The sequence below is a fragment of the Metarhizium album genome (assembly GCF_000804445.1).
Source record: "Metarhizium album ARSEF 1941 chromosome Unknown scaffold_1, whole genome shotgun sequence".
In the NCBI taxonomy this organism is placed as follows: Eukaryota; Fungi; Ascomycota; class Sordariomycetes; order Hypocreales; family Clavicipitaceae; genus Metarhizium; species Metarhizium album.
The window spans coordinates 1,358,221-1,369,641 of record NW_024467575.1 but is presented as its reverse complement, the minus strand read 5'-3'; the positions used below and the strand labels follow the sequence as shown (position 1 = coordinate 1,369,641).

The following is an 11,421-nucleotide window of genomic DNA, read 5'->3' as shown; positions in this document are numbered from 1 at the left end:
TTTCTTTTCATGATTGACAAAGATAGATCGATGCAAGGACAGAGAAGAAGGTATTTTCAAAATCATTTGCTTTGATACTGATATACAAAAATTTCTCCGACCAAACACAAATCATGCCTTGAAGTACGACCAAATTCCCATGCCAGGTGGAGCCACGTCCTCCATCAGCTCTCGCGTCCTCCTGGTCCGTTCCTCGACAACAGCTGCCTCTGCTGCCCATCGACCTGGGGCATCCTGAGAGCTGCCCCAGAAAGAAAACAGCCTGGACTTTGAATCGCCGCTGCTGGCATCCTCGACCTTTGCCAGTCGAGATACCATTGTCGTCCAGTTACCTAGGCCTGCGGCTAGACACTCACGACAGATCTGCTTCGTCTCCTTTTCCTTGCTTGCCGGTCCAAGCGCGCGCAGTTGTTCCTCTGCCAGGTCGACACCGTCTCTGGTCCAGGCCAACCCCTCGTCTCGAGAAGAAGTGGCGTACAAGATCTCGCCGATGTACAAGTTGAGAGATGCTTCCTGGCATCGCTCGTAGGGGCTTCTCCACGGCGGCTGAGTGCCGTCTGGTCCCGGGTCAGGATAGGCAGGGGGGCCGAAGAACTCGACAAATCGTTCGTATGGAGAGAGTGTCTTGGGCTGCGACCAGGTCGTAGGTGGCGGGGCGTCTGAGAGAGAGCGGCGCGCTTTGAGAAGAGATACGTAGATGGCGAGGGCAGATGAGACGTCGCCTTGACGGGCCTTGTAGTTGGCGAGTGCTGTCAACGCATCGAGAACGTTCATTGACGGTGCTGGCGCATTGCTCCTGACGACCAATGTCTTGGGGTCGTACGGCAGCTTGGAAGGGTCGAGTCCGGCGGATGCCTCCGCCAAGACGAGAGCATACAGGGCTTCCGAGCCTTGTCGTCTGTGCTTGAATTCCATGAAGGTGGCGTACTCCAGCGCGGCCTCCATCTTTTGTCGAGCCGTCAGCCCGGTCGTCGCCAGGATCTTCACGTACCATCTGTCCGCCGCTGGATATGCCGGCTCGCAGTCCTCCTCGCGTGGTGCATGTGGTCGCCCCGGAGGAATAGGTTTCGGCTGTGGATTCGAAGGACCTATGACGAATTCGGGCGCGCATACCACGTTGCGCTTTGTGTCTCTCAGCCAGCCGTCCACGTGTTCTGCGGCCTTGGCCGCCAGCATGATTGCCTCGAAGTATCCGCGTCTCCATTCCTCCGACTGGGCTGAGATGTCGCAGTTGATGAACTCCCCGGGGACTTCGAGGCTCGGGTCGACCTTGTCGCTCAACTTGACGACCCTTCCGCCGCCGAGTTTGGCATCTTCTAGTCGGATGACCACCGCCCGGGCTAGCTCCAGGCATCGCGCCCAGTTGACCTCGCCGTCTTTGGGGTCCCGACAGCGTTGCGCATCTCGGAGGAATTTCCTCGTCAGGTAGGGCCATTCGTGGGGCGTGGGGAACTCCCGTTCGGAGTTTTCCTCGCTGACCGCGAAGAAGATCATGATGCCGCATATCGCGACGCCCCAGAGGGTGACGGTGTATCGGACGACTAGCTTTGCTTCGTGCTTAAGCCATCTTTTGCGCTCCGAGGTGAATGATCGGACGATGGGTGGACTCGCTTTCGGGACGAGGAGGAACGGTAGGCTTGGTCGAGACTTGGTGCATGCCAACTTTTTTTGGTCTGCAAAGAATCGTGCGCAGCCAAGTCGCGGATTTGACGGAAGGAGACCGGCGTGTTGCCGGCGCATGACGAGCCTGGCGGCCCCGGGGGGGGGGGGGGGGCGTCGTTTCTAACAAGCCTGTGCCAGTCGTCGTGATGTTCCGATACTCTGCCTTTATGCCGCTATGCTGAGGTGGTACGGAGTAGTAAGTTAGATTAACTTAGATGGTGAGCCGTAGCGAACCTTCCAATGGTGGGGCGGCGCACGAGCCAATCTGCCAATCGTGGTCGTGGCCTGGCGAAAGTGGAAGATGACTAAGTAAAGGTCCAAGCGTGAAAGTGGAACCTCAAATGTCTGGGGACTCCGGAGGCTCTTCATCAGCAAAATACTTAAACAACAACCGCCGATGGGGCGGACGGGTGATTTGGGATGGTGAGTATCGGCATCTTATGGAAGGACAAAATGGCGTCTCTCATCAAAGATGCCATCACAAGCCCCCGTTTCCACCTCTTTGCGACAGCTGTGCTGTCTGGCGCAACCGTCGCACTCATTCTTGGATATCAGGGCCTGGAGCGGGAGCGAAGACTCTCTGAGCTCAAGAGGTCCATTCCCTCTCCGGGAGATGGCGGCCATCATACGAGCAAATTGAACAATTTTGGCGCGTCTCCGGGTTCGACGCCGGACAAGGAGGATGCCCGCAACCAGGCCCTTAGCAGAAGGGCGTTGGCCGGAGACTTCGATGAGGAGCTGATTCTCGAACAGCTCGCGCGAAACAGGGTCTTTCTCACCACTGAAGGACTCGCGAAGCTGCGCGACTCGTTTGTCATTGTGGTCGGGTGCGGTGGTGTCGGGTCGCATTGCGCCGCGTCACTCGCCCGCTCTGGCGTGAGCAAGATTCGCCTGATTGACTTTGATCAAGTCACGCTCAGCTCTCTGAACAGGCATGCCGTTGCTACATTGGCGGACGTTGGTATCCCCAAGGTTCAGTGTCTCCGGCGGCGATTGATCGGCATCGCACCGTGGGTCAAGTTTGATCTACAGCAAGAAAAGTTTGATGGGTCTGTGGCATCGCGGATGCTGGGGGCCTGGGAAGATGGACGACGGCCTGATTTCATTGTCGACGCCATCGACAACATCGACACCAAGGTCGAGCTTCTGAAACACTGTCATGATCACAATCTGCCCGTCATCAGCGTAATGGGCGCTGGTTGCAAGAGCGATCCCACTAGAATTGTGATTGGGGATATCGGTGCAAGTCGAGATGACGGGCTATCGCGGGTGACAAGACGACGGCTGAAATTACTAGGCATCACCAGCGGCATCCCGGTGGTATATTCAACGGAGCAGTCCGGAGAAGGCAAGGCCGAATTGCTGCCGTTGCCTGAGGAAGAGTTTGAAAAGGGGGTTGGCGACCTTGGTGTGATGCCCAACTTCAGGGTCAGAATACTCCCCGTGCTGGGAACGATGCCTGCGATTTTTGGGCTCACGGCGGCGAACCATGTTATCTTGAGCATCACGGGCTATCCACTCAACTACGTCCCAGCCAAGGGACGGGAGAAAATGTACGAAGGAATGATGACCTATGTCCAAGGTTCCGAGGACAGACTCGCACGAATATTGGGCTTGGATACAGTCGGTCTGAAGACCCCGCTCACCTCAGGTGACGTGGCTTTTCTGGCAGAGGAGCTGTATCATGGACGCAGCGCTGTCAGTGGCATATCGACGAAACTAGCCCTCATTCGCTGGCAACGGCCGCAGCACACAAACATGACTGTCATCGGAGAGGGCAAGGACATGCAAAAATGCTCCACCGTGCGACTACGAGACCTCGTGTGTATGACAAAGGAGGAGGCAAGTAGACATGAAAAGGAGGTCTTCAAGGCTGGTAAAGCTCTTGACCAAGTCTACGAAAAGGACACGATTGAGCGGATCGAGGCGAAACTTGCGGCGGCAGCCAAATATGAACCATGTAGATAGGGACCAAATTCAAAACAAAGAAAATCCACGATGATCAAGCCGCATATATATCCGAAATGCACGCAACGTCAGGTCCAGAGGTCGAACGTCGCGTCTGCCACATCAATGGTCCGCCTGGTCAGCTCGTGACAGGTGTTGCACTAACACGAGCACAAAGGGATGCCTTGTCGGGATGTTGTGCGATTTCACGGCTGCTACCGTTGTAGATGCAAGAATCAGCAAGCACGCATTCATCATTCTGTACGGAGCAGTCACTGCAGGTTGCCCAATCTAGGCTGGGTTCCCAAAACTGCAGAAACGGACTTGGGGCAGAGAAGGCGCTCGGCCGCATAGCGAATATAACGGTACACTGGATGCCAAACTCGCTTTTTCGGCGAGAAACAAACGGGACTGGCAGCGGGGGGGGGGAGTTCTGTTCCCTTTGTCATCTTGAGAGTGCTTTCCCGCCCTCTGCGTTTATGTCCCAGACGACGCCATAGCACGGTACCAACCCCATCTCTTTCTTCTGCGGCGCAATGTAGGCATCAATGCAAAGGACTATCGTAAGCGGCGATAGTCTCAGGCCAGCCCAATCGGCAGCTTGAATATGCAGACGTATCGATTCGACCAATCCGAGTGGTGTTCGGCCAGACCTGCATGTTTGTTAGCAAATAAATTCACCAGTCATTAATTCAGCCTGACCCGGTCTGCCATGTCGGTAGAGGGAACTCACCACCATGTGTTGCAACGTCAGAACAACAGGAGCTTTACGCAAGCCGGACTGTCGACATGGCAGCATATCCATGCATGCAGTCGGCGCTAGCTCCATTCCTTGTTCGTGCGGACCAAGGCCGGCCGCTTGTTCATGTCTAGCCGCAATGAGGCAGCGAACAGCGTAAGAACGGGGGCCAAGGCAGTGAGTGATGTGGGAAGAAGGAGTTGCGAGAGCCCCCAACAGCATGAACATGTATCGAGCTCATGTGTCTCTAATAAGAGACGTGAGGCTTCGCGGAGGGAAAGCAAGGCTGAACAGTGAAAGGTATGGAGTACCTCGTTGAACATGACCTTCTTCCGGCCTGCCGAGGTACCTGGGTACCTGCTTAAGTACCTACTTACCTAGGTACCTACCTAACCTACTTAAGGTATCCAAGGAACATTAGTCCGTACTCACCTAAGTAGGTACTTAAAGTACTTGAGTAGGTCAGCCGGCGTTGCACGAGATGGGCACTTCCAAGGCCAAAACAGATCCTGCAAGTTAACATTGTCCAATATTGGAAATGAAGCTGCGAAGTATCGGAGCTGTCTGGCGCTCGGACGGCCTCAGCCAGATTCACCTCCGGTACGGAGTACGGAGTCCGGATCGAGTATTAGGATATGGACGGTGCAACGACGTCTCCCTCACCCTCCGCCTTTGAGCATAGCATTTCGGTTCGACGACACAAGGCCAGATATCTGCCTAGTTGGAACACCGAGCCGGGTTTGATCAAGCAAGCATCAAGGCCTGTGGTACCGCGAGACGGATGCGGATGTTGTAAGCGGAGGAGGAAGACGATGGACCGGGAATTTGCTTTCCCATTTGAACCGACTCCAGATTCACAGATTCACGCAGCGTAGCGTCTGAATCTCGCAACATTCTCAGAGTGGCAGCCTGCATGGACGAAACACAGACACGACGAGGTTCAAACATGGTTTGAGCTGCTGCTGAATATTCAACGACAGGCCCTGCTAGAGCAAGGCCAAGGCTGTGGCTGATAGAAGAGTGTCGAGCCCGAGGACAGGCGTGCGCTCAAAGTGTCGCTTCGAGGCAAACCGCATGCCCAGCACACTTTTTGTTGTGCTCTGAGGCATTCCGTGACGCAGCCGATTCCATTGACGCCCCGGGATTATACTGCAACGGTTCATAGACACTTCAGTTGTTCTATGTCCCCCCAACGGCCGCCCCAAGTTGCCTTTTTCCCCATCACGTCGGAACACAGACGCATCAAAAGTTGAACTGACCCTGACCCTGGCATGCTGGGCTTTGCATCGTCGGACAGTCATGTTTCGCTGAGCATACTTGAACACCGAGAAGACGCCAATTGGCATTGATCGCGTTCTACTTTTTCTATATAGGGAGCCCCTTCCACACCTCTCAAGCAGGCACGCATGGCATATCTCTACCATCACGCAAACCCTTTCTACTCCCGCCTTCGGCGACTATTTAATGAGCATACATTCAAGTAAGTCATCGAGCTTGCTTGTCCACCAGGGCAGACAATATTTCTCAAGTCGTCACGCCACTTTTGGTCCGAGCTACCCAGCTGCTTGGCCCATAAACAAAATACATGAACACACAAACACCTGGACATGTGAATCCCTAGCGAGAGGGGCAAGGAGTCAAAGACCTCTGAGGCGCCGTCCGCACCGCGTCGCGTGGACGAGCAAACGCCATACCATCATCTCCTCCTGCCTCGAATGCTTTCTCACCGGCTGCTTTCTCTTGATTGTGGAATTGAGACCAGACCAAGCCATTTCCACTAACCTTTGCTGATCTAGTATTCGGAAAAGTTTTCATCCATCGCGACGTTTGAGCATCCGCTCGGATCCGATCGGTTCTTCTGACATTGTCTCGACACCAAAAACAAAAAAAAACTTAAAAAATATATAAATATATTAAAAGACGACACAGAGGCGCAAAGTTCTTCTTTCGCCATACATTGCCCCAAGTCTTGTTGTTTTCCGCACTCGGTCGATCCGAATCAGAAGCTTCGTTTTCCATCGCAGCAGCCCCCCACGCCCCCACCCAAAGGTTGCGGCTCTTCTCTAGCGCCCTACCTCGTGCACCCTTGCAAGGCAACCGGGCGAACCACTTTGCCGCTGAAGTTGCAAAGTACCAGTACTTCTTGTGCAGGGGGACTTACACCAGGAGTGGGGCTTCGCTGTGGACGCTACTCCAAGCAGCAGTTGACGGACTATTTTTCGACAATCTCAAGCGAAAACATCCCCAGGAATGAGGCTCGGATCCTCTGGACTACGACGAGGCTGTCCGGGGCGCCTAATTTACTTGTTTCGATACCCGGGAAAGATCGAAGGCTATTAAGAAGACGTCCGGCGGCGCCATCCACGGCCACCTTTGCTTGCAGCGCCCAAGAGCCGCTTCCAAGCAGGCAGGCGTGCTGTCCGTTGAAATACAGGGCGAAATAGGTAAGGCAGCTTGCACAGATTTTCTTTTCTTTTTCCTGTTCCGCCATTGGCCATGTTTGTTTTGTTCTTCGTCTTGCGCTTGTTCGAAGCTTGACTCGTTGGATTTCGTTCGGAACTACAGTCCATGCCAAGGCTTTGGCTACTGGGGAAATCTCTTCGAACTTCCCACGTGTTGGGTTCGCTGGCTACAACCCTCGCACTGTCGGAACCATGGTCATCGTTTCTTGTCCAAGTCATATGCTGACAGTGCCATGAACAAATCCAGGCCGGAACCGACTTCGACGCCTTTTAGATAGCTCCCTGGCCAGTAAGTGCTCGCGCGGCGCGCCGCCTCCTGTTGCAAAACCTCCGCCACAAATTGCGGCCATGCATCGTTAGACTCTTGGTACGAGGCTGCTAACAACTGCACAGGCTACATTGCGCCCAGAAAGCCCATTGGGTAGCTTCCAGGCGTCTGGGAACCAGAAGCAACTTGACGTCCCGTCCTTTTGCTCGCTCCTACCCCTCGCAGTTGGAATCGGATCTATTGGAGATGGACAAGCTCACCCAAGGATGGGTCCAGCATCAACGCAAGGCTGCACGTGAAGAAGACGCCTTGGGTAAATTTGAGTGTCCGATTTGTGCCACCGAAGTACACGCTAGTTTCCGCAAATTTCGAGACCATTTTAGGTCAAAGCACCCAGCAGAGGCCGGCAATTGTCAGATTGAAGAAGCCTTCAAGAAGTGCTCGCCCAAAGACCATGAAGAAGGGGACCATGATCCCGCCAAGTCGCAGTAAGTTCAATCCCGTCTTCAAAATCTCGCAATCGCAATACTGACAAATTTTGCGCGAAAATTGTGCAGGAGCTTGGTGGCCGGGCCTTCTAAAGTCACCAGTGATGTCGGCGCTGCGAGTAGCAAAAGTCCAATATCTGGCAATCGTGCTTCTACGGACGGGGCTGGAAACGACTTGGAGAGGCTCAATTTGACAAGCGATGGCATGTCCTCGTCCCGCCGACGAAGCGAACAGATTTGCTCAACTCCCGCTTCGGTCGCTCAGCAACCTGGCCCATCTCCGTCGACGCCTGGCGGAAGTGGTGTCAGACTCGGGAAGAGAGACGAAGACTTCGTCCGGGGTACGAACCCGAGTGGTCGACAACTCTGGATTGCTAGTGATGAAGCGACCGAGGCTTTTGAGAACGTGCCAGGTCCGCCACAGACAACACAGACCCAGACCCGGTTGGCCTCCTCTTCCACCCATCGTCGGTCTTCCCAGCATAGACGTCAACGCAATGCCGGACACCATCGTGCCCAGTCTCAACGGTCGTATGATACTGCCAGAGCAGTGGAAATGATTCGAGAACTCGTAACTCGGGAAATATGTTCAGATCAGCTTGTACCAGAAATCACGGGCATCTATTCCGGAATCATTTTACTCGAAAGCAAATGCATGGAATATGGCAGGACACAGTTGGACGTCGATCTCAATCCAGTGCAATACAAAGCATTGTCTGGCCTCCATCGGTCACTCCTGAACGAATATCATGACTTTTTGCTGGCATCTCAACACCCATCGGCAAGCGAGAAGCTAAAAGATCTACCTTCCAGGTTATTCATACCTGCGCGAATGTGGCGCCACGGTATACATTCTTATCTGGAGCTCCTCAGAAGAAAACTTCCCGGCTCGCACGAATATATGCTTTCCTTCGTTTACATTGCATATTCTATGGTGGGATTGCTATATGAGACTATACCCTTGTTTCGAGATACTTGGATAGAGTGTCTTGGTGACTTGGGGCGTTATAGGATGGCAATCGAAGACAGCGACATTCAAGATCGAGAAAACTGGACTCGTGTATCGCGGAACTGGTATACCATGGCCTCGAACAAGATCCCTCGCGTGGGACGACTTTACCATCATTTGGCGATTCTGGCACGCCCTGACGTCATACAGCAGCTATTTTTTTATGCCAAATCGCTTTGCGTTCCCGTCCCATTCCCGAGCTCCAGGGAAACCGTAAAGGTGTTGTTTGATCCTCTTCTCGATCCAGAATCCACACCAGAGAATCTAGCGCCGGTTGACTTGGCTTTCGTGCGAGTTCATGGGCTATTCTATTTCGCAAAAGAGGAGCACAAGGACCTGCTTCACTCCTCGATGCAAGAATTTCTTAGTCGCCTAGAAGATCACATTGAACGAAAGAATGTGCTTTGGCGACAACATGGGTAAGAGAAGCCATAGTGATAACACGAGATGAAAGTTTGCAAAGCTAATTATGCTAGGTATCTTACTGGCATCTCATTAGGCTGCCTGCTCCTGGGTTACGGAGATAAGTCCAACGTCCTAATGCGTGTCATTCCAAAGCCACAGGAGGAAGCACCGCATACGGTTGAGAGTCAGCAATCAGACTCTCCAATGGAAGACTCTGCAGACGTGGAACCCAGTGAAAATTTCAAGATGGCGGTAGAACTTGCAGCTCGAACATACAAGATTGTCATTGATCGGAATGGCGATCCCAGCGTCCTGCCTTGCATTCACACCCTCTTGGTATTTTATCAGTACATGCTGGAGTTTGCTGTCGGCAGACAGTATCTGGAGGACTCTCTCCCGTGGGCAGAGACCGCCGACGTCCTTAACTACTTGGTAAGGCTCTGCGACTTCGGGCCACGGTCAGAAGATAGCTTGGAATTCCCAATGCCTGAACCCGGCGACCGCCGTCCTCTTCCTGAAGACTATGCTCTGCGTGGTCTACTCTATACTCAAGACTATTTTCCAGAGGGTTGGTTTGACGGCGCGGAGTTTGACGAAACCCATATTGTCGTTGAGCCTCCGTCAATCGGTTTCCAGCGTTATGAAAGAATCCTGTGGCTTGGTCGTAGGATTGCAATGAATAACGGAAGGCTGCTTTGGGATCAGAATGAAAAAAAGTTTTTCGCAAGGGTGAACGACGAGCTCAAGGACGAGCCAATCGGCTGACCGCAGGTGCTTTCCCCATCGCGTCGAACGAAGAAGCGGAGTCATGGAGCAAATATGCGTTTCCCTAGACTGCATTTGAAGCCTTGAGCAATGATGCTGGTACATTCGAAGCGAACAAGACGTTGCGACCTCGCATTATCGGCATTTGATAAGTGATGGAGAGCTGGTGGAGAATGCAGAGACAGGCCTGTCTACGGATGTACCTGGTCTGATGTATTTGAGGATTTCGGGATTTCCCAAACGACAATACGGATCGAAACAAAGCACATACACACGTCGCGGAATTATTTTCTGTCGCGCTCTGTCCTCCTACTCTTCTCTACCTTTCTTTTTTTTTTTGGACACTTTTTATTGGTCTTTACCTGCACCGCGGGCTTATCGGTGACGCAGGCTGCTTTTAGGTAGCCCGGCACATCCGGAGAAGCTGTTGAAAGGTGAGAATCATCCGCCTAGTTTAGTCTGTTTCCTCTCGGTGAGGTCTTGTACCATTGACAACGGTATCGATCTCAGCAAACAGGGGAAAAAGTGGTTGAATAGCATGAACGAACCACTGAGGCTGATGCTGACCTCTCTGTCTCCTAACAGGGGATATTGAGGCTGCCGTTCATTTGTGTGTCACTCATTACGTTTTCTTATAATTATTTGCAAACTGTCATCTTTCTTTATTTCTGGGACATTGGGTGCGGAATTTAGTGGAATGTTATTCAAGTTAGCTGCCAATGTTTGCCAGCCAGCTCCGCCCACAAGTCAATCTCTGTCGGCTTTTTTTTACGAGGGCAAAATGACCAGCTTTGCGGCTCCGATGTTCGGTTTTTCTAGTCTCCAGAGCAAAGTTAAAATACGACATGGTGTCAGACGGGGGCGACGTGACTGAGAGTCAACTTCGGCGGAACAAACCTGGCAACGCGACTTGGTTCAGACCTGGAGTAGGCAAAAAACAAGAAAAGGCGACAAAAGACGCAGATAGATTGTACAATACAGCTAGGTCATTCATAGTACGTACTTTTGAATCGAGTTGGAGCCAGAGCCAGTCAGCGGCTTTTTGTGTTCCCGTCAACAAACGTGGCGCGCAAGTCACGGTACTCGCAACTTCCGAATCAAGTCCAGCCCGCGATGGAGAGTGGACGGACGCTGGTCGAGCCAGCCCTACCCCCCCGGCGGACGCTCCTCGTTTTTCTCGACCAGAAAACAAGATGGACATGGAGGCGCTTCAACACAGGCGCGTCGGCCCCAACGGCGGCAAGATGACGCCCGGCAAGTCCGGCTGTGGTCACTCTGTATACCATTGCACGGGGCGGCGCCCTCGTTCTCACTTTTATTTTTCGTCGCTGCGGAAATTGGGACGGATATTACCTAAGCACCCACTGCCTGTCCTCCTCCTCCAACGACGACTGGTGAGCTGCCCGTCCTGTCGGCCATCTCGGCGCCGCTCCAGCCTTTTTTCCATCATTTTCAAAATCACCAATGGGCATGCGACAAGGAGAGAAAAGGCTGAACAAGCATGGGCTTGAGCCTTCTCACCATCTCACCGCCGTGGCGTTGTCGTCGGGCGAGAGAAAGCGAACCCGCCAAATGGGGCGCTCGGACAGAGAGAGAGCCTCGAGGCGTGCCCCCGAGCTGGTATTGGAAGCACGGAGTACGGAGTAAAGACTACGGAGTACTAGTACTACGTACTC

The 11,421-nt window shown here is 53.2% G+C and overlaps 3 protein-coding genes across 3 annotated transcripts; 2 read left to right on the top strand and 1 right to left on the bottom strand.

Moving 5' to 3' along the window:
* Positions 1–111: 111 nt before the first annotated feature.
* On the bottom strand, positions 112–1,740 carry MAM_00379 (uncharacterized protein; the record flags this gene model as incomplete). The annotated part of the gene is made up of 1 exon (XM_040819178.1): positions 112–1,740. The coding sequence occupies one exon, from the start codon at positions 1,738–1,740 to the stop codon at positions 112–114; it is 1,629 nt and encodes a 542-aa protein (XP_040682443.1).
* Positions 1,741–2,115: 375 nt separating this feature from the next.
* Positions 2,116–3,630, top strand: MAM_00378 (Molybdenum cofactor biosynthesis, MoeB; the record flags this gene model as incomplete). The annotated part of the gene is made up of 1 exon (XM_040819177.1): positions 2,116–3,630. The coding sequence occupies one exon, from the start codon at positions 2,116–2,118 to the stop codon at positions 3,628–3,630; it is 1,515 nt and encodes a 504-aa protein (XP_040682442.1).
* A 3,694-nt stretch (positions 3,631–7,324) lies between these two features.
* MAM_00377 (uncharacterized protein) lies at positions 7,325–9,745 on the top strand (the record flags this gene model as incomplete). The annotated part of the gene is made up of 3 exons (XM_040819176.1): positions 7,325–7,566; positions 7,636–8,994; positions 9,052–9,745. The coding sequence occupies 3 exons, from the start codon at positions 7,325–7,327 to the stop codon at positions 9,743–9,745; spliced, it is 2,295 nt and encodes a 764-aa protein (XP_040682441.1).
* Between the last annotated feature and the right edge of the window lie 1,676 nt (positions 9,746–11,421).